The sequence below is a fragment of the Anolis carolinensis genome, chromosome 4 (genome assembly GCF_035594765.1).
Source record: "Anolis carolinensis isolate JA03-04 chromosome 4, rAnoCar3.1.pri, whole genome shotgun sequence".
In the NCBI taxonomy this organism is placed as follows: Eukaryota; Metazoa; Chordata; class Lepidosauria; order Squamata; family Dactyloidae; genus Anolis; species Anolis carolinensis.
In genome coordinates, this window is record NC_085844.1 from 17,565,465 (window position 1) to 17,593,308 (window position 27,844).

General features: G+C 40.5%; 2 protein-coding genes across 3 annotated transcripts; one reads left to right on the forward strand and one right to left on the reverse strand.

Annotated features, from left to right (window-relative positions):
• The first annotated feature begins 468 nt into the window (after positions 1–468).
• c4h8orf76 (chromosome 4 C8orf76 homolog) lies at positions 469–11,977 on the forward strand. Its single transcript, XM_062980051.1, has 6 exons — positions 469–638; positions 2,321–2,416; positions 4,475–4,618; positions 7,473–7,975; positions 8,697–8,829; positions 10,571–11,977. The coding sequence occupies exons 1-6, from the start codon at positions 480–482 to the stop codon at positions 10,742–10,744; spliced, it is 1,209 nt and encodes a 402-aa protein (XP_062836121.1). The 5' UTR covers positions 469–479; the 3' UTR covers positions 10,745–11,977.
• Positions 11,978–16,583: 4,606 nt separating this feature from the next.
• On the reverse strand, positions 16,584–22,998 carry fam83a (family with sequence similarity 83 member A). Of its 2 annotated transcripts, XM_003228138.4 has the most exons (3): positions 22,111–22,998; positions 19,273–19,440; positions 16,584–16,712 (listed from the first exon to the last, which is right to left on the reverse strand). In XM_003228138.4, exons 1-3 carry the CDS (start codon positions 22,579–22,581, stop codon positions 16,584–16,586), a joined length of 768 nt encoding a protein of 255 aa, XP_003228186.2. In that variant the 5' UTR covers positions 22,582–22,998. The 2 variants fall into 2 exon arrangements, 1 of the variants encoding a protein (XP_003228186.2); XR_010005873.1 differs by lacking the exons at positions 19,273–19,440; positions 22,111–22,998 and adding an exon at positions 16,807–16,891 and having other exon boundaries at positions 16,597–16,712.
• Between the last annotated feature and the right edge of the window lie 4,846 nt (positions 22,999–27,844).

A 27,844-nucleotide genomic window follows, 5' to 3' on the forward strand; every position in this document is an offset into this window, starting at 1 on the left:
TGTACTATTTGTATATCGTATTACAATACAATATTATGAATATTATATGTATATACAATATGTAATAATTATTATATATTAAATAATATTATATATTATAGTGGGCTGGGCTTGGTAACAGAACGTTACGAAAGGGAAAGCTTAGGAAAGTTACTTCGAGGAACTTTCAAAACTACTATTCCCATGATTCTATATATCATTGAACAATGACTGTTTTAAAAAAGTATCAAACTGCATTAATTCTGCAGTCCGATAATAATATAATATAATACAGTTTGATAAACATAATCATTATAATAATATAATATAATATAATATAATATAATATAATATAATATAATATAATATAATATAATATAATATAATATAATATAATATAATATAATATAAAGAAATAGTTTGATAATGATATTAGAGTACATAGAATTAACCCGGAAGTTTGAATCCTTGTGTGAGTCTACAGATTCACAAGAAGTTCTATGTTCATGACTCCAGGAGTGAGTCTTCCAGCCACAATGGAGCTACCTTTGGGCTTCCAATTTGAAGAATCAGTTTTCGAAGGTGGCTGCCGAGAGAAAAAAGCTCTCCTGACTTCTTCCCTTGCCTCCAGCTATTCTGCAAGATGCTGTGAGCCAGAGGTAATTCATTGCAATCTGGGAAAGGGAGAAGGCACTCTGCACATGCTCAGAGGCTGCCTTGCCTTCAGTTAGCCTGCACTGGAAGGGAGGAGGTGAGAAAACCCTCATTGGATGAGCATGGTTCCTTCCCAATCTGTGGGGCTCAGAATGCTTTGGACTTCAGCTCCCATAATTCCTGGCAGTTGCCAAGAAATAGGCTGGGGATTCTGGGAATTGTAGTTTTGCAAGTTTTGTAAAGGCAAGGCTTTGCAAAGTGTGGTTTTCCAGTGTTTGGGACTACAACCCCCAGCATTGTAGGGATGCTGGCTCAAAGTGATGGGAGTTGTGGTCCAACATCTGGATCAGACATGGGCAAACTTTGCTTGGGAGTTGTAATCTAACATCTGGATCAGGCATGGGCAAACTTTGCTTGGGAGTTGTAATCTAACATCTGGATTAGGCATGGGCAAACTGCTTGGGAGTTGTAATCTAACATCTAGATCAGGCATGGGCAAACTTTGCTTGGGAGTTGTAATCTAACATCTGGATTAGGCATGGGCAAACTGCTTGGGAGTTGTAATCTAACATCTGGATCAGGCATGGGCAAACTTTGCTTGGGAGTTGTAATCTAACATCTGGATTAAGCATGGGCAAACTGCTTGGGAGTTGTAATCTAACATCTGGATCAGGCATGGGCAAACTTTGCTTGGGAGTTGTAGTCTAACATCTGGATCAGGCATGGACAAACTTTGCTTGGGAGTTGTAGTCTAACATCTGGATCAGGCATGGACAAACTTTGCTTGGGAGTTGTAGTCTAACATCTGGATCAGGCATGGACAAACTTTGCTTGGGAGTTGTAGTCTAACATCTGGATCAGGCATGGACAAACTTTGCTTGGGAGTTGTAGTCTAACATCTGGATCAGGCATGGACAAACTTTGCTTGGGAGTTGTAGTCTAACATCTGGATCAGGCATGGACAAACTTTGGCCCTCGGGTCATTTTGGACTTCAACTCCTACAATTCCTAGCACACAAAGACACTGCAGACTTAACTCAACAAGAGAAGTCTGCCATAGCAGAGCACATGATGAACCAACTTGGACACAGCATATTATTTGAGAACACAGAAATGCTGGACCGCTCTTACAACCACCATGTCAGACTACACAGAGAAGCCATTGGAATCCACAAGCATGTGGACAATTTCAACAAAAAGGAGGGAGCCATGAAAATGAATAAAATCTGGGAACCAGTATTTAAAAAACTCCAAAATCAGAACCGTAAATAGAGAACAACACTCGGAAAACAGGGGAATTCTAGACAGGAAGCAATCAGGGCCAGCTGACACCTCCCAACAAATGATTCCCCCAGGCAGGAAGCATCCAGGCTTTGAAGGTGCAAGGTTAATCAATGCTAATCAAGCTGGCCAATTACAATATTCACACCTGCCTCAAACAGACAAGAGTCCTTTCTCCCACCCTGGACCTTCCACAGGTATATAAACCCCACTTGCCTAGTTTCCAACAGACCTCACAACCTCTGAGGATGCCTGCCATAGATGTGGGAGAAACATCAGGAGAGAATGCTTCTGGAACATGGCCATATAGCTCAGAAACCTTACAGCAACCTAGATTGTATTATGTGGAAACCTTTGTTTCATTAGAAAGACTAAAATCCCATTTTCCTCTTTCTATCCGCTACAGTGGTTTTGCGAGGAAACGAACAGCGAAGACGATGCTGAAAATGTCAATATAAAAAAATTCAGAGGGGATTTGGCCTATCAGCGACAAGAATTTGAGGTATGGTGCTGCTGGTCCTCCTCGTTGAGGTCTATAGTTTCTTGCAATTTATTATTACTGAAAGAAAAGGGATCTTCCTCCTCTTCCTTCTTCCTTCTTCCCTTTTCTTCTCCTTCTCTTCCTTCACGTCATTTCCGTCTCATAATGACCCTGGGTGCATCTACACTGTAGAACTAATGCAGTTTGACACTGCCATGGCTCCATGTGATGGGATCTTGGGAGCTGTAGTTTTGCAAGTTCTTCAGCCTTGGGCTAGTTCAGTGGTTCCCAACCTGGGGTCCCCATTTGCTTTGGCCTACAACTTCCAGAAATCCCAGCCAGTTTACCAGCTGTTAGGATTTCTGGGAGTTGAAGGCCAAAACATCTGGGGACCCCAGGTGGAGAACTACTTGGCTAGTTAGTGTCTCATTTATAGAGCAACAGATATCTATATATCTCTGTATAAATATTAAGTTGTTCTGTAACTAAATCAGTAATGACACTGATTTATACAATGCATATAATATGTACAGTAAGTTTATTATTAGTATCAATACCATGGCCAAAATACATATCAACATCAATTGTTCAATCAAGAAAAACATCCATAATTAACATTAAACAATAATGTGAATTCTCAACAGTTCCTCGTTATTTCTTCTTAGGAATGTTCTTAAACTAAAGTTCAGACTATGTTTCTTCTGTAAAATATTAAGTCAATAAAGTTCAGTCCCATGTAGATACAAGTTGTTGTAGGAATTATTGACAAGTCTGAGGACAGCAACTGTAGAAAATGTTTTTGTTGATGTTGGTATTTTGCCCATGGTATTAATGCTAATAATAATCTTACTGTACATATTACAGTAGTGACCCACTTATCCAACATTCGCTTATCCAACGTTCTGGATTATCCAACGCAGTCTGCCTTTTAGTAGTCAGTGTTTTTGTAGTCAATCTTTTCAATGCATTGTGATGTTTTGGTGCTAAATTTGTAAATACAGTAATTACTACATAACGTTACCGTGTATTGAACTGCTTTTTTCTGTCAATTTGTTGTAAAATATGATGTTTTGTTGCTTAATTTGTAAAATCATAACATAAATTGATGTTTAATAGGCTTTTCCTTAATCCCTCCTTATTATCCAACATTTTTACCTATCCAACATTCTGCCGGCCGTTTATTTTGGATAAGTGAGACTCTACTGTATATGTGGCATCTAATTCTGCCATTGTGTAAGACTGCTCTGGGTCCCCCTGGGTGAGAAGAGCGGTATATATATATAAATAAAAAATAAATAAATAAAGTGCATTATTTCCATGATGTAGATCTGGGTCCCTCAATCTTTTTTAGCGGTTCACAGTCCCTCGGACTGCTGGGGAGCCGAACTATAGTTTCAAAAAAACATAAATGAATCCATATGCATACTGTACATATCTTACTTGTAGTGCAATGATATATGAAAGAACAATACACAATTTAAAATAAAGAGCAATTTTAACCAACATGAATTTGTTAATATTCCAGTGGGAAGTGTGGGCCTGCTTTTGGCTGATGAGATATATCAATTAAGGTATAAAGGTAAAGGTTTCCCCTGACGTTAAGTCCAATCGTGTCTGACTCTGTGGGTTGGTGCTTCTCTCCATTTCTAAGCTGAAGAGCCGGCATTGTCCATAGACACCTCTAAGGTCATGTGACCGGCATGACTGCATGGAGCGCCGTTACCTTCCCGCTGGAGCGGTACCTATTGATCTACTCACGTTTGCATGTTTTCAAACTGCTAGGTTGGCAAAAGCTGGGGCTAACAGCGGGCGCTCACTCTGCTCCCCAGATTTGAACCTGCGACCTTTTGGTCTGCAAGTTCAGCAGGTCAGTGGTTTAATTAACTGTGCCACCTGGGGGCCCATATATCAATTAGGATTGTTGTTATTGTGTGCCTTCAAGTTGTTTTAGACTAAGGGTGACCCTAAGTCTAAAGCAGGCATGGGCAAACCTTGGCCAAAGTTTGCCCATGCCTGCCCTAACCTGATCATAGTTTGCTAAAGTGTTTCATGTGCATCCTGTTATAAATCTGATTTCAGAAGGCTCTATGTGAATATTCTGGCTGCTTGAAACTACTTCCTTCCAGCAATCTTGCCATGAGAAGAGACGTATTGGAGAGCCAGGCTCGCTGCTTGTCTTGTCTGGGGAGACACAAGGAAGCCTTGGAGGTTGCAGAAACCCTGGTTAGTAGTTTTCCCATGTCTTTCCTATTTATAACATTGGCAGAGAGAGAAATCTTCTGCAAAGGTTATTTTGCCAATTAATTTATTAAAGAGTGTCCATCACACCAACTGATCCAATCATTATCTGCGGAACAAAAATATGTTTTCATTTTCTATGCCCAATACAACAAGAGAGAAGGAAATTACATGAAAGTGGAAGACAATCTCATATAGCTTTTATCCTTTGCAGCTTTTGAAACTGGCCTCGGGGTCTTAGCTGTGTTGTTAACACTGTTAATTTACAGAACTTATTATGATACTTGTAAGTGGTTGTTCTACTTTTAGGTTTCCAGAGGATTTTCTATGTTACTCTGTTGTGGTAAAACAGACAAAGATAAAGTCCAGATTATCTACTGGATAACTGGATTATATGACCATGTAGACTGATATAATCCAGTTCAAAGCACATAATCTGGATTTTATATGGCAGTATAGATGGGGCCTAAGAGCCTTGTTGCATTTTACAGGCCAAAATGTTTTGTGGGTTGTATTGCACAGAGTGGCAAACTGGCACAGTGGCAGATCCATTATCTTTTTGTGAATTGCCTGTTAAAAAACAAGTTAAAAGGAAATAAAGCAGCACAGTGGGAAGATGGAGTTACACTGCGCATCCAGAAAAGTGGCTTCACACAACCAAATTGTTGCAATCACACAAAAACCAGCACCTGCCCACCATCATGGTAAATTGCTATTATCCTATGTCACAGGAATGGGAATGACATGGGATAGCAGCAAATGCACGATAATGTCCAAAGTCATTGTTTTTGTAGACATAGTCCAATTCATGGGATGGCTTATGCCATAATAAATGTGCTTCTCTAGAGGTGGATAACATGTGCCTTCAATGGTATTTTTGTGGCCATCAAAGCCACAAAAATCCTTTACTTCCATAAAAGGAGATTTATACATCCATAAGTCTTCAACAATTAGCATTTTTTTAAAACAAAAATAACACATGGATCCCACCCTGCATCTTGTTTCTGACCTAAGCATCATTGTTGAGGAGATGGTCCTAGATACAGTATTTAAAAACCTCTAAAATCAGGACAGTAAATAAAGAACAACATTCTGAAAACAGGGAAATTCTAGACAGGAAGTACAGTAGAGTCTCACTAATCCAAGCTAAACGGGCCGGCAGAAGCTTGGATAAGCGAATATCTTGGATTATAAGGACTGATCAAGGAAAAGCCTATTAAACATCAAATTAGGTTATGATTTTACAAATTAAGCACCAAAACTTCATGTTATACAACAAATTTGACAGAAAAAGTAGTTCAATACGCAATAATGTTATGTTGTAATTACTGTATTTACGAATTTAGCACCAAAATATCACGATATATTGGAAACATTGACTACAAAAATGGCTTGGATTATCCAGAGGCTTGGACAAGCGAGGCTTGGATTAGTGAGACTCTACTGTAATCAGAGCCAGCTAACACCTCCCAACAAAGGATCTCCCCAGCCAGGAATCAGCCAGGCCTTGAAGATGTGAGGCTTTTCAATGCTAACCAAGGTGATTAATTGTAATATTTACACCTGCCTCCAACAAACAAGAGTTCTTTCTCCCACCCTGGACCTTCCACAAATATATAAACCTCTCTTATATAGTTTTCAGTATTCCTCACAACCTCTGAAGATGCCTGCCATAGATGTGGGTGAAACATCAGGAGAGAATGCTTCTGGAACATGGCCATACAGTCCGGAAAACTCACAGCAACTTGGTCCCAGATCCACATGGTGCTGCAGGAGAAGGGCCTTGTTAGATGGCCTCCATGGGAAGGAGACCAGAATGGCTACACGTGGTGCAAAGAGTAAGGATCTTGTCCATGGGGTGGGCAGAGGCGAGAGACCAAGTAAATACCTGTTCAGCCCTAACTGGCTTTTTAAATGCTTTATCTATGGCAGGGAGCAAAGGGAGAATATTATAATTTAGTGTACACCTTGATACCCCTTTGATCTTGGTTAGGGCTCTGGAAGTGCTTCACTGGGTCCTAGGACCCATGTATAGTCTGGCTTAGATTTCCTCTCACTTTTAAAACCTTGGGACTTGGGTGGAAGTGCCCTGTTTGCTTTCCAGTAGATAGCTAGCCAGGGATGAACCCTGCCATTGGATTGTTTCTGGGATTCAAGTGTTTTGCAAAAGGAAAGACCAACATATTAGCTCATATTTAACCCCAACTCACTGTTCTGGTCTCATTATGACACGATTGGCCATCAATGGAGAGAATGGAGCCCTAAAGGCCGTTTTCCTAGTTTGGACTGGTGCAGCCCAGGAGCTAGGCATGTTAGCTTGGAGAAGAGAAGGTTAAGAGGAATCATGCTAGCCATGTTGAAATATTTGAAAGATGTCATATTGAGGACTGGCTTGTTTTCTACTATTCCAGAGACTAGGACCCCATCTACACTGTCGTATAATGCATTTTGAAACCATAGGACACCTTGGAACAACAGATTCAAACTACAAGAAAAGAGATTACTCCTAAATATGAGTAACAACTTCCTGATGATAAGGACTGTTCAGCAGTTTAACGTGCAGCTTTGGAGTGTGGTGGAATCTCTTGTCTTTTTGAGATTTTTTAAGCAGAAGCTGGGTGGCTGTTGGGAGTGCTTTTATTGTGTATTAATGCATACCAGAATGGGATTGGACTAGATGGCTTTTACTGTCTCTTCAATTTTGTAAAAAAATGACCCCGGATGTTCATTCCTGTATTAGTTTATAAATGTTGTAAGACTTTCTGTCATTATTTTTGCCACGTTCTGTAAAACTTCAATACAGCATTGTTTTAACACTCTTGGTTTCTCTTTTTAATAGAGAAGCAAAGCAACAAATACTGACCAGATAGCCGCCATCCTTTGCCTGCAGCTGGCCATTTACCGCAGTCTAGAGCACACCGAAAGCATAATCGGGTGCCTCCAGCAACTCATTACGTTACACCCTTTCCACCCGAGGCACTGGAAGCTGCTTGCCGAGGCTTACATGAGCCTTTTGCAGTCTCCATCCACGGCAGAAGCTGATTTCTTGCAATCTGACAGCTCAGCTGCAGATAGGAGTTTTCTCCAGGTTTTGCCAAATGAAGCCAACATCCTGCTCTGCAAAAATCACAGCTGGAGAAAGGATGCCTCTCTGCCTTTTACTCCAGAAAGAGATGGCAGATGTGCATCTTGTGAAGAAAGCCAAACTGTACAAGGACCTATGACTGCTCTGGGAAAATCAGAGGCACAGCATGCAATGAAGAAAACTCTGTGTTCTTCCATGGGACAGGAAGGCTCCCAAAACATTGGGATATATTCGTGTGCTGCTTTCATTAGAGCAAGGTAATAAATAATAGTATCAGATTTTTGCTATAAAACAGTCTTCCTTTCTCAACTTTGGACCAAAATAGATGTGGAACTGATTAGTGATCATCCCACCTCCCACTTTTTTGGCTAAACTGTGTTGTTGTTCTGTCCCTCCAAATCATTTCTGGCTTATGGTGATACCAATATCACAGAAATATCACAGGGCTTTTGGGGCTGGAGGTCTGTGATTCATCCAAAGCCACCCAATAGGTTTCCATGGCCAAGCGGGAACTTGAACTCTGGTCTCCAAAGCCCAATGATAAAATAACTGCGCCATGCCGGCTCTCTTTTGGCCCTATTTACTTTCTGCCTTTCCTGTAATGACTTCAAGATAGCATACCTGGCACCCTTCTTCTCCATTTTATCCTCACAACGTTCTTGAGGAGTTGATCCATCTCAGACAAAATTACCTGCTCACGTTCACTCAGTGAATTTTGTGATTCAGTGGGAACTTGAACTTTCACCTCCCAAATCCTAGTCCAATTAGCATTGTATGACACTCTAAATATTAAACTGCAGTTCTTAGCTTTTCTTGCTCCTGGCTTACTTGGCTAGATCTTTGGGGAGGTGCAGTCTAATAACATTAAAGCCAAGCTATCTTTGTTTAAAAAAATGCCTTATGTTGCCTTTGAGAGACAGGGCTTTCCTGAATGTGCTATATATGTGTTGTTTTCCCTTCTCTTTATTGTATCCCCAGGCTCTTGTTTCAGCTCCTACAGTCGAACCAATCTTCCTTTGCTTTAGAGAGAAACCTAAAAGCACAGCAGGAAATTGAAGACAAAGTAGCGTCCTTTGGGTTAAAGGAAGATGTCTTGTCCTTGATAACTGAGGTGAGTGAAGCAGAGATGTTTGATTTCTGGAACAAGTAAAACTTTTAAAAAAGCACTTATCCTTATTTACTTATTTCAAAATGTTTAACATACTATTCCCTTGTTACATTGTCTATTCCAAGGTCTATATTCCACCCACCCCACTACATCATCCACATATGATGTGGATACAACTCTTATTAGTTCTACTGCTTCTACTTATTCCGATTTCATCCATTCCTTTAATTACACTATATGGCATGATTTTTGTTCCTGGGTTATAAATGTCATTTCCTAATTGGTTATATCATAAAAAAACATGAAAAAGGTTTATTAAACTGCAAAAACTTTGTTTTTGCGGTCTGCGCAAAAGATTAAAATGGTATATGAAATGTTAAAAATGGCACATTGAAAGGTTAAAAATGGCAGCCACAAAAAGGAGGTTTCTGGAGTATAACAACTACTTTCAAAGTAAGTACTACAAAATTAAACAAGAAATAACACATTCAAACCAGGAACAGAAATTTTTTTGTTATAGTGTTGCTGTAATATATTTTTAATTGTTCATCAACAAGCTTTCTTACTCATTTGGAGGTTTGAATTTGCCATTACTTTTAAACATGAAGGTAATAAATAGCATAGATGTATTATCAAAAAGATGTTCTTTGATTTCTCCTTTTGCTCATCTTAATTTATAAGTTGACTTTGCCAATAGAGCTATAGCCCGTATCCTGTGAAATCCCCTAGTTTTTTTCAATATCCTGATTATTTTTAGTCTGAACATGGAACTAGTAAAACTTGACATCCATCCAGACGTCCAACTATAGAGTCTAGATAGATACATCTCTGCTCATCCTCTGCTCTCAAACAACATGGTAGTGCCTGTGTTTCAGGGGCTGTATTTCTCAAGAGATGCATTTTGAAGCATGGCACAAAGAAGCATGGAAGTCAAGCCCTATGAGGAGCAGCTTTAAAAATCTAGCTTGGAGATGAAAATGTTGAGAGGATACATGTTACCCATGTTTATATATTGGAAAGGATGTCATATTGAAGAAGGAGCCAGCATGTTTTTTGCTGCTCCAGAGACTAAGACATAGAGCAACCAATTCAAACCACATGAAAAGAGATTACATGAATGTGATAGAAAGACCTTCCTGATGATAAAAGCTGTTGGACGACAGAATACGCTACTTTAGAATGTGGCAACATCCCCTTCTCTGGAGGTTCAAAGCAGAGGCTGGATGGTCATCTGTCAGGAGTGATTTGATTGTGTATTCCCACATGACAGAATGAGTTGGACTGGATGGCCCTTGTGGTCTTTTCCAACTTTATGATTCTATAGAAATGTAGTTACATGCCATACATACTTTATATCTCCCATTGCAGGATTTCAGCCTATATGCTTACCAAAATCTGCTTTCCTGCTATTCTACCCATGAGTTCCAGTCCCATAGAGACTAATTTTGGAATAATATTACTCTGTTCTTTGTGTTCTGTAGCGAGTATTTACTGAGTCTCTTGGGGGAACACAGGAAACCATCTTTTACTAGGTCAGAATGTTTGCCTTTATGAGGCAGTATTGCCTGCTGTGAATAGTGGCAGCTCTTCAAAATCTCAAGCGGAGAAAGTTTTTTTCCCCTTTCACCTACTATCTGATTCTTTGGAGTTGCCTGGGATGAACTTGGATCCTTTAAAATAAAATGTTCTTGATGTGAAACAAAGTTTGGCTTGCTAGTTAACTTTTTATCCCTGTTCCTTCCAGATGATGGGAGAGGATATTGTTCCTGAAAAGCTGAAGGAGGATGCCCAGGGAGAGGTGAAGTGCCTGGGTGCTTCGGCCTTGATGGCCTTCTTGACTCCGTCAACTGTGGAATTTGAAGAAAAGTGGTTCCAAAAACTCAGAGATTCCTTCTCTCACATGGAGCACCACATATGACACCAAATGGCTGTATTGTGATTGTTCTGTTTTTCTTTTTCTCTTGGCTTTCCAATGCTCTCCAGGGAAAGACTTATTTTAAGTTCATCCCATCTGAACCTGAGTTTCCTTTTCCCAGTGTGTGTCTGTTCCGTTCACCCCAGAGTGCCTTGGCCAAGGGAGCAACTGGGGAATTTCTTTGGACACGGAGCTTGGCAAAAGACCAATATTTCCCTCATTAGGACTTGTGTCCATTTGTTTTTGTTGTCCTCGGCACAACAGACCTTTTATGAATGGCAAGATGCCCAGGGTTAAGAGGTGATGAATGTCTGTCCTTGCTGTCTTTCAGCTTTGCTTTTGATCTTTCCAGCCAACCCCATTGTCTCTTGGGAGAGGTGACGAAAAGGGGTTGTTTTTTTTTTGTAATAAAGTAAACACATCCTTTCTATACAACCTCAGGTACTTTCATAACCTTCAAAGCATTCATTCCATAAAATTGACTGTCCTAGTAAAGTCAGACAAAACTAGACTTAATGTCAGGGAAAAACCTTACCTTTACTTAAGAAGGGAATTCAATTTGTAATTATTGTCTGACCATATAGTACTTTTAAAATACCATACATAATATTTAATTTCATGGCAAAAAGTACAATGGTATCATATAATGTATGCAATGCACCTTATGTTCCTAAAGTAACAAAGTTGTTTTCAATTTTTAAAAGATAATGGCTATGATGCTGTATCACAATCTACCTTGCATAAATTTGTGCATATATAGCCAAGAATGGCAAAGATATGTATTACGACAGTGGCAAGCTCTACTAGTGCCAAGTGGCACTTTCTAGTTGGTGCATTGGGAATACAAAATACACAACAATGTTCAATGCACAGTAATTACTTCACTGCAACCCTTTGCAAAACTCAATTCTGATTCCTGCAGTTTGAAGTCCACTTACATAGATATGTCCCATATTGATATTCAGCTACTCACATGACCTTCTTTCAATTTTTCTGAAAATTTCTCTTTGTACCAGAAATTTTATACCTCCTGATTTGAGCATTTCATCTGTGATCTTACCTATTTGTATAGTTTAATAATGAGTTTGAATGCAGTCTCAAGATCAAGTAGGTTGCCTTTTGTTTTCAATTAATGAAATAGAACGGTCTGTTTTGCACTGTACTAGTTTTGCACTAGGTTTTTGTATCATAAATCCCTCTGCATCATGAATAAAATATTCTTCGTTATATAACTTAGCCTGCTTTCCAGAATTCCTTCCCTTTTAATTTCCTTCTCATGTAGTAAAACGTATGTCTAGGATGCTTTCTCAAGCTTTCTTTGGCCACAAGGCCTAGAAACATTTTTTAGAAAAGTCACTGGCTTGTGTTGTCTCCTTCTCCCATACCAAACCATTCATGATCAGGTCAACAAATGATAAATCTAATGAACTGGTTGCAATCATCCTAATAAATTGGCTTTGTGAAGACACCTCCAGACGGGGTTCATCCGTGCCCTGTTGACCTCCTCTTGCCTCATTCTTATCGGCCGGTAAATGTTGATGTTGTTGTACAGAACTGCGGGTGAATCGGCAACATATTGACGTTGGTAGTAGTTGACCTGGATACCGTTGGGGGGCGGGGTGGACATGAACTTGGTGTAGCCATGAAAAGAGTGGCCTCTGCTGAGAGGCGATGGTGATGTGGGCTGGATGTTGTACACTGGAGTCCTCACTGGTTTCCTGCTTGCTGAACCACTGTTGTTAGACAGGCTGCTGAACGGGTCAGAGGGGGTGTGGATGCTCCCGTGGTTGCTGCTGTTGGTGAGGCTCCCTTGGGTGGCTGCGGTGCTCTTGTTGAGGAAGAAGAGGGAGGTATGGGAGGGAAGTCTCAGCCCTGCAACAGGTTTGGACGAGGCGTAGAGATGCCGAAACTCCTCGTCAAAGAGCTCCACCACTTGGCCTGTAAACTTGGAGAGGAAGTTCCGGTGGACCTGGCCGCACAACCACGTGAAGCTGGAAAGGGGTAAAGTACAACACGGTAAAAGATGGGTTACCATATTCACTTGAGTCTAACACTTACCTTTTCTGGCTAATTCGCTAAAATTGAATTGTGCATTAGATTAGATGGCATGTTAAAATCACATACCAAAACCCATCTGTGCTGTTGGGCAAGGGATCCCAGCTGAGGACAGCAGTGGCCATGAAATGGTAGTGGGAAAGCCAGATGGTGGGACATGGCTTCTACCAGTCTTTTCATGGCCACTACCGACTTCCTACGAGGCCTGATGGAGGGGCCTTTTTGCAACCATCACTGCTTTACGTTACATTCAAAAGCAAAATTGAGGGGTGTGCATGACATTCAATGGTGCATTATGTTCAAGTGAATATGGTAGTCTTAGTGAAGGTTTTGAAGTGTTGGGACCAGCATATATGATGGATGGACCTATATTCACATTAACTTATCCACACGACCAAAATCCAACCTTCCCACTATTAAGTCCCATCAGAGACTTGAATGCAGTATGGAAGGAGAAGAAGGATCATTTCAATATAGTGCTCAGTCTATAAAATGTTCACCCTTGGAAAGATCAGTCTGCTTTTCCTCATTAGGTAAATAGTACTTACAACACATGCACACATCCCCCACCCTACCAAAAATCCATAGATTCTGCATCTATGGATTCAACCACCATGGATCAAATACTGTGTGTGTGTGTGTGTGTGTGTATTTAAAGAGAGAGAATGGAATGAAATAGTATGGTAGATGGCATTGTGGGCTGCTAAGACACTAAATAGATGCACATGATGGTACAATATTTGTTCCATGGCATATCTGTTCTGTGCAAATCTTGCTGTAATGGCTCATGAAAACCACACCTAGGCATAAAATATAGTTGGTCCTCAGAATCCAGGGACTCAACCATCCATAGTTTCAAGATCTCCCCTACTCAAAATCCCCGCACCAGTCTTGATTTTTCCATTTCATATAAGACACAACAGTGCACCATGCCATCCTATTATGGTGTAGTAAAATGCTGTGCCTTATATTGCATCTACCAATGTTGGTACCCATGGGGTATCCTGGAACCAAACCCCAGTGGACACAGAAAACCCATTGGCTGTGAATTATAATTGATTTTATACAGCACTACCTGTCATCTTATTCTGGCCTTTTGTAATATTTTCAGTGCATTTGCTTTTTTGGCAATTTTTTTGTCAGAAGAGTTGCATATGTATCTACTAAAATAAAATTGTATGAAGAAATAAATGCTTGTCCAATGTCCCTGGGAATTCAGGTACAATCCAGATACATAAGTCTTTTTGCAGAATGAAGCTCTGTAAGATCATTTCTCAATATTGATGTAATCATGGGGATCTTATGAAAGCTTTACAAATGATAAGAATCGGATGGAGGCAATGGGAAACGGCAAAACAATCTAAACACAGGCAGACATAATCATGTTTTAAAAGATGTTTTAACATAATTTATGAAAACAATTTTAATAACTATTAAGAAGTGCCAAACATCCACCAAATCGAAGCAGGTGCAACTGAGAAGAAAATGACCTTCCATTTTTCATTTATACTTCTGCGAGTAAAGGGACTAGAGACGTTCTTATGGTATTACAGATCTTGACACTCCCAATTGGCTTTTGACATTTTTTTCTATCCCTTTTCTCACAGTAATAGCTTTCCTGGTCCTGTATAACCAGAAAAGGAAGGTCCCCGATCATGATATTTTCTCATTGTCATTATCGCCCCTTTCCCAACATCCCTGAGCGAGAGGAAGGTTTTCAAGTCTCTGCAAAACTAAGACTTCAACAGTTAAACCACTAGAAGCTGCATCCAATTATTGCTTAATTTTATTAGTATTTTCGAGAAGAAACATGTATATAGTATGAGGTTATTTTTTAAAGAATGGGTGTGATGTTCTCTCAAGCCTCTTTCTTAGGGAAAAACCTATCTGGACTGAGTCCAAGATGGTGTTTCAGATAATACATCTTCATAGTATTTTTATTTTCAGTCACGTTCTCCATTCTTCTGACTTGCCAAGTTCCAGTTGCCGCAAGCAATTTGCAAAGAGGTGTTAACTCCTGGGATTAATCCAAATCAAAACTCACTGCACGAGCTAAATGTCTCCTTGACTGGAGTTAGATCCCCCCTGCCTTTATTACCCCAAAAACTATAAATTCTCTTCCCTGTGGATGCTGATTATATTCTTGGCAATGTGTTTATTAAACATACTTTTGCTTCAGAATCTGGAGAAACTATTTTTGGGGATTGCTGGACCTGGTGGCCAGAGGAATATAGGAATTGTAGTCCAAACCTTTCCTAGTTTGACCCTGCTTCAGACTTTTGTGGCTGGTATAAATAAATACAATGGAGAAAAGCAGAGCACCAAAAGAACTGAGCTACCTTAAATTGACAATATGAATTTAAATTCCCTCTGTGTTACTGCTTGAAATGTGCATTTAAAAATTAAATTGGATATATTCTATATCTTTTCATGGTACAACTAAATAATGACAGTCATTTTGATTTTGAGGGAGAGTTCAGACTTGATTTTCCCTTAAACTCATTTATTTGCTTGTTTTGGCAGCCCACCATATCTCCAGAGATTTTCTATATCACATTTCAAATGAGATTATTTCCTTCCTATCAGCTTTCTCCACCCTCTAGTCTTCAAAACCACACATAGAAATGGGAAATGCAAAGGCATAGATAATCCTATGGTATTTAAGGATATAGCTTGACACTTGGAGATCTTGTTTAGTTCCCTCATAGCTACCCTTGCATATCCTAGACTGTCTTCTGATTTCTGGACTGTAATCTCCATTCCAATTAATGCCAGAGTCAAGATGTGGACTACAACATTCACTGTCAATGTTCAATGAACCAGTGTCAAAGGAAAAGTTAACACTTTGTAGCCATTCATAAAAAGGCGACACACTGTGATGAGCAAACCTTGGAGGTAAATAAAGTTATATATCAACCTCGTACATCTCAATATGATGTCCACATATTGTGTGCTGAGCTGGACAAGACTATCTTTTTGATATCAATCTGTCCTTCCCAAACTGTGTACCAAGCAACAGATAAAAGTAGCATTCCTTGACAAGTTACTTTGGATCATAGGGGCCGGGCTGTGGCGCAGCTGGCTAGTAACCAGCTGCTATAAATCACTACTGACCGAGAGGTCATGAGTTTGAAGCCCGGGTCGGGTTAAGCCTCCGACCATTAATAGCCCCGGCTTGCTGTTGACCTATGCAGCCCCGAAAGACAGTTGCACCTGTCAATTAGGGAAATTTAGGGATGCTTTATGCGGGAGGCTAATTTAAAACACCATAAAACTGCCAGCAAAACACAAGGAAAGGAATGAGGAAGTACAACCACTTCTGGACGGTGAAGCAACAGCTCCCTCTGTGGCCGGAATCGTGAAGCTGGAAAAATGTTAAAAATGCCTCTGAGTCTGTCTAATGTATGTTGTTTGTCTGTTGGCATTGAATGTTTGCCATATATGTGTTCATTGTAATCCGCCCTGAGTCCCCTTCGGGGTGAGAAGGGTGAAATATAAATACTGTAAATAAATAAATAAATAAATAAATATCTCACCAAAGAGGGTGGAAAAGTATCATTCATCACATTTGAGTTTAGTTTAGGGAATTCAGGTCTGTGCTTGTGGCAGCTATTCCTCCTAAATTCCCCAAGTGTTGTCTGTTCAAAACCAGCATGAATTGCTATTCTGATTTTATCTTCTTCTCAACAAGAAAATCAAACTCAGATCAGAAACAAGGAGGCAGAACTCCTCTGGAGGTGACTGTGTGAATACAACCAATTTAGAAGACAACACATGACAGGGGATCTTACCTATATGATCCAGACAGAACATATCTCCAGTCCGAGATGATGAATTTCTCTTGGATTTGTCCTGAGAATTTTCGACCCGATTTGGCACAGTAAACTTCACCGGTAACGCTTCGCACAGAAATGTTCTGGTAAGTGATGAAAAAAATTACAACCTGTCAGTCGTTGTCTTCAACTGTTGCTTACCTCACATAGGTATTATTAGTCAGCAATGTGACTCACCTATGAGCCTCATAAAATATAGCTGTGATATGCATTCACAGATTCAGCCATACACCGCTTGAAAAAACCCCACTCCTCCTGAAAAAAAAATTCAAAAGGAAAACCTTAAATTCACCATTTCATAGGTAAAGGTTTTTCTATTAAGTCTAGTCGTGTCCGACTCTGGGGGTTGCTGCTCATCTCAATCTCTAAGCCAAAGAGCCAGCTTTGTCCATAGACACCCCCAAGATCATGTGGCCGGCATGACTGCATGGAGCGCCATTACCTTCCCGCCGGAGTGGTACCTATTGATCTACTCACATTTGCATGTTTTAGGACTGCTAGGTTGGCAGAAGCTGGGGCTAACAGAAGAAGCTCATCACGCTCCCCGGATTCGAACCAGCAACCTTTTGGTCACCAAATACAGCAGCTCAGTGGTTTAATCCACTGCGCCACCGGGGGCACCATTTCATATAAAGTCCCATTGTATGTAATGGGACTATAGATTTTGGTGTCTACAGAGGGGTCTTGGAACCAAACCCCGTGGATATCAAGAGCCCACTGTATCTGTTTTAAAATGAGTTGAGTTTTTCCAGACTTCCCAATACTGTTTTTACATGATACACACAGATAACATGTAGCCATTTCTCAGGTTCCTGAACGAAAACAAATAAATGCATCCACTTTGGCTGAATTGCATGAGTTGTCCTCCATACATCAGACTCTCACTTCTTCAGGGACTTCCCAACTCCATGAACACAATCTTGGTCAATGCCAGCTTACATAACGAAAAGGTAATTAACACCCCTTGATTTATTTTCTAATTTAAGCTATGCAAATATAGACTTATGAACATTTGGCATAGCATTATCACGCAATGTGAAAAATGTTCTGTGCCAATAGGAGGGATTGGAGTTATGTGACCCTCCCAATGTTTTTGAACTGCAACATCCAGTAGTCTTAGCCAGCACAGCCAATGGTGGGTCATGCTAGGAGCTAAAGTTCAATGATAGTTAGTGGGCCACATAATTACAGTCTCTGATATCTAGGAAACAACCTAAGGAATGCTCTCTTTTTGGACTACAACCCGGAGAATCCCATAGCCAGCAGGACTTATGCCGAGAGTAGTAGCATTAAGAAGTATCACAGAATCATAGCATTGGAAGGTGTTCTGTCAGTCATTGAGTCCAACCTCCCATGCAATGCAGGATCTCCAGCTAAAGCATTCTCAGCAGTTAGGTCCTCTTTTTTGAAATTGTTCAGAGGAAAATACTTTGACATTTTAGGCAATTGGTTCCATTGCTTAATGGTCCTTAATGTCAAGAAGTTCCTTCCAATGCTGTGGTATCATTAAGCGGGCCGCAGTGGGTGAGAACCACACCAGGTGACATTGTCAGAGGAGATAACACCAAAATAGCAAGCGAATAGACAGCTGCTTCTTACGAGCGGAGATTGCAGCCTGAGAACATAAGATGGAGGATGCAGTTGCATCACTCATCTCCTCTTGCAGGTAAGATTTCCATAGGCATTATCGCCCAATTAAAATTATGCTTGGAATCATGTGGTTTCTACTGCACTGCTCCATATACACACACACATACACACACACACACACACACACACGAGGGTTATCCAGAAAGTAGATTATGTTTAGGAATTAAAAATGAACAAAGTATAGGAGAAAACATTTACCATATGCAGTTGAAAGCCATACCCAAATGCCACTTCTCAACATAGTCGCCATTCAAATCTAGGCACTTATCATAGCGATGAATGAGCTTGGCAACTCCTTCCCCACAAAACTCTGCCGCTTGCATCCTCAACGCAGCATTTTGGTGACGATGTGCAGCTGCGGAAAGGGGTGATCGGCTGGTTGAGGACGCACAGCAGAGTTTTGTGGGGAAGGAGATGCCAAGCTCATTCATCCCTATGATAAGTGCCCAGATTTGAATGGCAACTATGTTGAGAAGTGGTTGGGTGTGGCTTTCAACTGCATATGGTAAATGTTTTCTCCTATACTTTGTTCATTTTTAATTCCAAAACATAATCTACTTTTTGATAACCCTTGTTTCTATATCTATATCTAATTTAAACAATGGTATTCTAGCTTGAATGTTCTGGCCTGATCAGGTATGGGAGAAGATCTGTGGTGTGACACCGTGGATTACTGCACTGGGTGACGCCACTGTTCTAATGTTAAAGTTAAAACTATTAGATCTGGTCCTCCATTTCTAAGCAATACAATCTTTCTTTTTAAAACAATAGCTGCCACTCATGAGCAGGATCCAAAATGGGCTACTTCACCCTACTCCATGGTAGAACCAGACTTAACTATACTGAAGTTTAAAATGTTTTGTTCTTAAGAAGGTAGACACACTTCTGAACAATCTTCTATTGCAATCCTGGGAAAACTGCACAGGGGAGGCAAAATAAAGTCAACCCCACCGGACAAAAAGCTCCAAGACTTTAACAAGGGTTCCCACACACCTTAAAATATCCCTCTGAGACATGCAGCTTGTCACACATCTCAGTGAAGAGCTTTAGGTTGCTGTGGTCAAGCAGGAGGTAGACAAACACTTGCCGCTTGTTGGCTGCTTCCAAGATATCGCAGAATATCTCAGCATCCGTGAAGACATCCATGAGGATGGCTAATACCTGGGAAGAGGGACATGAAGAGGCAAGGCAGTGAGACCAAGCAGAAAGCAATCACAAGGATTTGACAACATAATCTCTGCTGAATAAATGACCAATGGACCTGGCTATATTGCAGGACCTGCAAAATATTTGGAAAGTTTGCATTTCTTAACTCTGGTTACATATATACTGTTAAACTGATGTAGTTTGACACCACTACTTGCCATGGCTCAATGTCACCAAATACTGGGATTTGTAGTTCAGTGAGGCACTCTTTGACAAAGAACACTTAAGACCTTATAATACTATAATTCCCATGATACCACCATATTGAGGCATGGTAGTTAAAAAAGATGTCAATCTGCATTAATTTGGCCGTGTAGATAGATATACTTACAGTCATTTTTTGCCTGTAAGGTAGGTTAATATAGTTTTTGGTAGCTGAGACAATTGTCGATTGTGATGTTTATAATAATAATAATGGTAATATTTGTTTGTTGCTTTATACAATGTTTACTCCTATGTAATTACTTTAAAGACTATAGTGCCAAAGCACAGCCATCAGCAGGTAATGCTTATTAAAACAGGGTGTGAAGAAACCACGAAATTTATTAAAACGTCAGGTTTAAGTGAAAATTCGGAAGCAATACCCTGAGCTTCATGGTTTTCAGGGAGGGATTGGATGACTGCTGTGCTAAGAAAATGCAAATACTCTACTAGACCAAGGTCAATTTGAGTTAGATTCTAGCTATTGAGTGTTTAGTAGTGAGTGTGAAATTACTGGATGCCTTATTAACTTGTCTTGTGGGTCATGAGCAAACTGTGAAAAACCAACTCATGCCAAGGCAGGTGGCAAAGAACCCATCAGATTGTAACATGCTGTTCATTAGAAAGGTTTTAAAAGACTTGTCAATGATTATGTTGGTGCTTGCTTTTTAATGATTGCCAAGCCTCAGAGAAAGGTAGAGGCAAACAAACAAATAAACAAAAACTCTCTTAATGAATCTTGTCACGCAAACCCCATGATAGGGTTGCATAAATCAGAAATAACTTGAAGGCAAACATCAATAACGCATTTACCAAAAGTTGGTTTTGCATTTACTGTTTTTAACTTGAAGAAGAAGAATAGGAGTGGGCAACTGGGACAGATCGTGATGATTATTTTTTCACCCACTATCCTCTATGGCAGGGGTCCTCAAACTTTTAAAGCAGAGGGCCGGTCCACAATCCTTCAGAATGTGGAGGGGCTGAATTATCATTGGGGGGGGGGGGGGGAACGAGCAAATTCCTATGCATACTGCACATGTCTTATTTGTAGTGCAAAACAACAACAACAATGAAAGTACAATACAATATTTAAAAATGAAAACAATTGTAACCAACATAAACCTATCAGGATTTCAATGGGAAGTGTGGAACTGCTTTTGGCCAATGAGATAGTCAAGTTAATTAGGATTGTTGTTGTGTGCCTTCAAGTCATTTCAGACTTTGGGCGAGCCTAAGTCTAAAATTATTTATTTATTCATTTACTACATTTATTTATTACATTTATATCCCGCCCTTCTCATCCCGAAGGGGACTCAGAGCAGCTGTATGTACATACAATATATTATATTATTAGCATAGCACAATATTAGCATTATATATTACTATATTGAACTATACTGTAATATTATATGTAATATATATTATATAATTAATATTATTATATGGTATTAGTATTATATTGTATAACATATTATTATCAATATTACAGTATATGTATATACAATATATTATATTATTTAAAATGATATAAAAATATTATATTATAAAACTGAGGGCGGGGGCCAGGTAAATGACCTTGGAGGGCCACATCCGGCCCCCGGGCCTTAGTTTGGGGACCCCTGCTCTATGGACTGCACTGAGTGCCAAAAATGCCAAGAAAAACAATTGACAACAAAAACAAACCAGAATGACTAGAACGTCCACTTTTATGTATGTCTTTAAATATTAAACATTATGACGGACAAGAGAGATTGAAACCTATTTAAAATGTGAATTCCAGTTCCTTAAAGGCAGATTCCTGGAAGCCAGTTTCCTTACCCCTTTAATGGCCAGGTGATCGTTCATCTGATCTTGGAAGCTAATACAGGGTTCGTATGGGGATGGGAGGCCACCAACGAATACCAGGTGCTGTAGGCTATCTTTCCAAGAAAAGAACTGGCAAAACCACCTCTGAGAATTTCTTGAGAAGATTGATGGGCTCATCATAAGCCAACAGGCAACATGAAAACATACACACATAGGACAAACATCAAAGCATATACACAAATGAATAGGAATTTGGAGCCACTGAAGACTGAAAAAGTAATCTTCTAGTGCCGCACTTTGCCCACTCAGTTATAAATCTAGAAGCAAAATATCTGAAGCAAATCTACAAGGAAATCTAGGTAACATGAGACAATGACATCATTTACCCCAGTATTTCCCATACTATGGTCATCCAGATGTTTTGCATTTCATCTTCCAGAATTCCTAACTGTTGGCCAAGCTGGGAGCTGAAGTCCAAGACAGCTGGATGACTAAAGTTTCAATGCTTTATTCCATACCCTCTTTCCCACTTTTCCTCCCCAGTGACCAAGCTGTTTTAGGGAGAACCCATTGGCAGCTCTACTTCCTTATTGCTCACCAAATCCACCATCTCCATACCTGGGAGGTCTTGTTGATGCAACGCCGTATCAAGTCCCTAATGTTGCTGTTCTTATCTGTCTGGAAGTAGACAGTAGCACTTGACTTCTCCTTCAGATAGGGCTTTTCAGATGTGCTCCAGGTGTGAAGAAGAGCCGGTTCGCTGTTCTCAGAGACGAGAGGAAAATATGTTCCTGACTGAAGGGACCTGGCATCATTATTCTGCCTGGGCCCAACTTCTCCGTCACTCGAATAGTAGGGCTCCTTTGCGTTCCTCTTGATGTACTGGGCTTCCACTGTGGATAGGAAGTCCACCTCTCCCTCATCCTCCAAGGCCTTGAGGTAGGCTGGGTGACCACCATCTAAGAGAGCATCTGTGGCTAGCCGCACACTTTCGTTGTGACTGAAATCCAGTTTGGCCACTCGGAATGACAAGTTCTTTACCTCCTCCAGTCGCTTCTGGATCTTTCCCATGTGTCTTGACCTGTTCATAGTTCTTCAAGAAGTCCTTGCACAGGAGTAGAAGGAGAGATCTGATGTGACTCTTGTTTAGGAATGAAAGATCCCAGTTTCAAGCTGCTTGGAGACTGAGGCTCACATCAAGCACCTGAAGTCTTTTTTGGTCAAGAATACGGCTAGTGAAGGAAGACACACAGCCCTCCATACCTAACACTAACTGTTGAAATTAGTTTCCTTTAGAACTTGCTGTAAGGGTGTGCAGATGCACTTCACTCACGATTAGATTCCAGATGGTAGTCAAGTCTGAAGCTGATTTGTTTGCTTCACGGAAAGAAAGTTACACCTTTTCCCCAGGGCCCAGGAAAGGGGAGGACAAGATATACAGCTGCATCCAGTACCTTCCAGTTTTGATTTTGTAATGCAATTTCCTTTTCACTTTCTTTTAACCTGGCAGGTAAACAAATGGAATGGAACTCAGGGCAGAAGCAAAAGTATTGTCCGATTACTTGGACAACTGTCAAGGTAGCTCAGTAATATAGTAATATAGTCAGAAACCGACGGAATTCATGGCCTAGCATGTGAAATCCATATAAGTTTTTGTTCACTGATATGATCTATTGGCAGGCAGAGTCAGCCCTGCCATTAGGAAGAGTGAAGAAACTGCCTCGAGTGACAGATGCGTGAAAGGAGCAGTGGAAGACTTTCAGCTGTTCCTCCTGAGACTCAAGGCCATTATTTTTTCTTCGATGACAGAGTTGTGTATGAACCATGATCTAGCTTGCATCCCCTAAGCTACAGTAGTTTGCAGCCTTGAGATGTCATCATATCATCATAAAGTTGGAAGAGATCCCAAGGGCCATCCAGTCCAACCCCTTGCTATTCAGGAACCCACAGCCCAAGGTCTGATGACGAATAACATTCTATTGTCAAGGTTGGAGTAATACTTGACTGCCACATACCAGCAAAAGACCAGATGTGTTGGAAATAGCAACCTCCCAAACCTTTCACAATTTATTTGTTAATGTATATATTTGCTAACCTGTATTCTGTCTGTATGTTGATTTGCCAGTTTGAACTTACCTCTTTAGTGTGGGAGGGGTCATAGACATGTGATTGTACTGAGCATGTTCAGACTCAGGACTCCGTTTTGTATTCACGTTTGCTTTAGACCTCAGTCGAGGTGGATGCATGTATGTTGTTGTTTGGACTTCAATATAGAAGTATGCTTATGAAGTTCAGTGAGTAAAAGTATACTTAAAGACTATGGACTATTGATTAAGGATGATACCCTGTGTACTCAACACAGAGACGCTACATCCTATCTGTAACTGATCTTTAATAAAAAATGTGCCTGTATGGTGAATTAATACAAGATATTTCTGAGAAAACAAGATACGTTATTTTTCAAAGGAGACTTTGTTTTGTTTTTTTAAAAATATCTGTCACGACCCAGGCTGCAGAGCACCAATAACCATACACAGAGGCCAGAATCTATCTAATATCTTTATTAAGGAAATATGTAAAGTCAATAAAAGTAAATGTAGAATATAGTTCAGAAGATGACCTTTCAGGAAAGGTCAAATATAGTCCAGGAAAACAATGTCCAATATGAAATAGTAAGGTCCAAAGTTGTAATCCAGTAACCGAAACACTCACTTTGCCAAGCAAAGTGAGGGGAGATGACAAGGTCCTTTAGTCCATGAAACTTAGGCAAGGCAAGGAAATAGCTTGATTCTTGGTACACAAAGCTTGATTCAAGGCAACAAGGAACATGGAGCAAGGACAGGATCCGTGGTAAAATCGTGGCGAGGTCCAAAAACAAGGCAAGGTCCGTGAAGCAAGGCAAGGTCCTGGGAAGCAATACAGGGCTGGAAACAGGAGCAAGAACTCGACCGCGGGAGTAGCGTAGTCCACACACAACCTACTCCCGTAGCTGACGAATTGACTCCGCAAGACTCCTTCGTGGGCAAAACACCTAAGTAGGGTCTCGGTTTCCCGCCAAGAGCAGATTCTCTGGGGAACCAGAAGCGAAAGCCATTCTCTGGGTCCAGATGCATGACTCCCTAAAGTTTCTCATGGGAAACAGGTTTAATCAACCATTTGTTTGGCCGCGATTCTCAGGCTTCTGCGATTAGCCTGTTGAGCTCCTCTCTGTTGTTGACAATAATCACGGCGAGAAAAAGGGGGAGATTTTGGCTCAGGGCTTGTTTGGCAAACTTCTGGAAGGCAAATCTCCTGCAGGTGCAAGGGTTCCAGTTCTGGCTGAGAAAGTTCCAATTCTGACTGAAACGGAGGAAAACCTAAGTTTTCCTCCTCATCTGTCACAACAGTGTTAGGGACGGAACTACATGGCCCATGAGTCATCACAATATCTGAGTGCATATTTTAAACTAAGAGGTTTCAGGGGAGGGTATATTTTTTGGGCTGTTACAATTACAACTGCAATTTCAACTTCAAAGAAACAACCATCCTCTGCTAAGCAAATATATTTTTGTAGTGGCATGTCTTTGTCCTTGGCAGTTCAAAGACATGGTTCTTCAGTTTAACAGCCGAGTTACTTGTGTGGCATTACATGAATGTTTATGAATATCACTTGTTCAAAGGGCTGACTTCTAACAAGGTCATGCTTTTCTTGACTAGTGATTTTCAAAAGGTGGTGTCCACATGTTCATGGAGATTCACATTTGCCAAACAGATAAGACATCATTTTCCCTTTTCAATAAGGTTATGACTGCCATTTATTTCCAAAGGGATATCTACCCAGAGACTGGGTGCTGTTATTTTCCAATAAGATGGCATCCTTGTTCCATTCCATGTCCAGGAAAAAAGCCAAATATTCAGACAGCAGAATGCCTTGGGCCAGACTAAAGTTTCCAAAGCAAATATACAAAATATAGGGTTTACTGATATTGACAATTTCAGGGACCGAGTCTTGGAATGTATCCACTATGGATGCAGGGGTCATATGGTATATTTACTCTGATGAAAACTATTAAAAAACCCTCTGGAATCCAGGTGAAACTTGGGGCTGCAGGTGTGAGAAGGGAAGAAAATGTGTTACGCGGGAACTCTATTTGGATTGAGGCCAATACATGTTAGATCACCTTCCTTCCTTCCTTCCTTCCTTCCTTCCTTCCTTCCTTCCTTCCTTCCTTCCTTCCTTCCTTCCTTTCTTGTTGTTAATAGCCAGGGTCACATTGTGATTGATGAACCGCAGGACATTTTAAAAAACGATATACATGTTGCTGTTTTGATTGTAACAGCCGCAGTGTAAAGCACTGACCAAAAAGCCCCCAGCACAGAGAGACCCTTTATTACCGTTTTGATTCATGCTTTAGCCTTTAAGATCCATGTGGTTATTTGACATTAACAGACAGCTGTTTTGCACTCAGCGTCAGCCTGCGGCGCCGACAGGATCAGCAAAACAAGCAATTAAGCCAGCAACCTGCTTGGTGCAATTACCCGCAGGAGAGCCATGTGGACTTATTAAAAGGACAGGTGAATAACGGCCTGTCAGCTTGAATCAGACCAAGTAAGATCTAACAATTGCTTTAAGGTGATGTGTATTCTGCCAAAGGAAGTGAGCCAGCATGGTGTAGTAGCATTTGGAGAGTTGGATTGTGCCTCTAGAGAACAGGCTTTGAATCTTCACTCAGTCTCCTTACAGTTACCATAAATCGGAAACAATTTGAAGACACACAACAGCAACAACAAGGACCCGGGCCCAGGCTGTGGCGCAGGCGGGAGAGCAAGCCAGCTGCAATTAACTGCAATGAATCACTCTGACCAGGAGGTCATGAGTTTGAGGCCACTCGGAGCCTATGTTTGTTTGTCTTTGTTCTATGTTAAAAGGCATTGAATGTTTGCCTATATGTGTAATGTGAACCGCCCTGAGTCCCCTTCGGGGTGAAAAAGGCGGAATATAAATGCTGTAAATAAATAAATAAACAATAAGGACTGTATGACCCTCAAGAAATATTCAGGACTACATAATCACCTACCACTGACTACGGTGGCCCAGAGCAATGGGAGTTGTAGACAGAAATATCTAGAGGGTTACAGTTATCTATTCTCCAGGCATGGCTAGATTACATTTCCTATCATTCATTTCCTATATTTTCCTGTCTGGAGCTGGAATCCAACAATATCTGGACAGTAACAAATCCCCCTCCAATTTTAAATCCAAATTTGTGCAACGTAGGTTGTGAAGCAATGTATTGTTGATCAGTTGTTAAATACATATGGATGCCTAAATTTCCCAGATCTTTAACAGGAACGTGGAAAGAAAATGTGAAATAAATGCATTGTATTTCCAATGTCTATGCATAATGGTGAAAGATGGACAGTGAGAGGAAGGAAGTGAAGCCATTTGAATGGTTGGCTGAGGAAGAGTTCTGTGGATACCATTAAAAAGGTTTTTTTAAGGTCCTAGAGCAGACATGGGCAAACTTTGGCCCTCCAGGTGTTTAGGACTTCAACTACCACAATTCCTAACAGCCTGTTAGGAATTGTGGGAATTCGGCTGTTAGGAATTGTGGGAGTTGAAGTCCAAAACACTTGGATGGCCAACGTTTGCCCATGCCAGTTGCAGAGGATTTGGTTTCAGCTGCCACCAAAAATATAGAGGACTTGATGTGCTAGGCAAATGGCCACCCACTGACACCAATATATGGAGGATTCGAACTCCTTACCACTACTAACACTGCCTCCAATGTTATATTCAGGAGCCTCTTCTGTGTTAGGATATTTAGGGAGTTACACAAGACACTTTATGTGAGGAAAACAAGAAGTTGTTGTTTATTTGTATTTGAACAGTAAAGATGCGTAGTGATTTTGATAAAAGATTAGGCCTAACTCTTATAAATAATTGTTTTATAACTTGAATTCTGTTGAAAATATGTTCCTTCACATAGGAAACACAACCAGGACAATTTAAACCTTTAAATCCACTTCTGGGATTTAACACCAGCACTCTAAACTATGGAGTCTCAATATAGTTCTCAGCCTTTCTTTCCTGAAAGCTTTAACTATATTCCTTAAAGAGGTTTCTTTTTAAAAACACAGTTCCACAAAACTTATCTCTATCTTCACACTTCAAAAACCAACTGAAAAAAATTCTGTGCCTGCCAAGCTCCAATTGTCACTTTGGCTCCACCCATCTCCAGTTGCTAAGCAACTCTCCTCATTTGCATCAGCCAATCAGACTGCACTTCCAGTAATGGCTGCCTGATTGCTCCTCCCCCCTGCTCTGCTTAGCTTTTGCAAGCAAGGCCTGAAAATTACCTACCTATACACC

Excerpts from the sequence above, each read along its gene's own strand:
- c4h8orf76 (XM_062980051.1), top strand. The coding sequence starts at position 480 with ATGTTCATGACTCCAGGAGTGAGTCTTCCAGCCACAATGGAGCTACCT. Across the intron at positions 4,619-7,472 it reads TGGAGGTTGCAGAAACCCTG|AGAAGCAAAGCAACAAATAC; the intron begins GTTAGTAGTTTT and ends TCTTTTTAATAG. Across the intron at positions 8,830-10,570 it reads TCTTGTCCTTGATAACTGAG|ATGATGGGAGAGGATATTGT; the intron begins GTGAGTGAAGCA and ends TGTTCCTTCCAG.
- fam83a (XM_003228138.4), bottom strand. The coding sequence starts at position 22,581 with ATGAACAGGTCAAGACACATGGGAAAGATCCAGAAGCGACTGGAGGAG. Across the intron at positions 19,441-22,110 it reads GCATCAACAAGACCTCCCAG|GTATTAGCCATCCTCATGGA; the intron begins GTATGGAGATGG and ends CCCTCTTCCCAG. Across the intron at positions 16,713-19,272 it reads TCTCAGAGGGATATTTTAAG|AACATTTCTGTGCGAAGCGT; the intron begins GTGTGTGGGAAC and ends ATCACTTACCAG.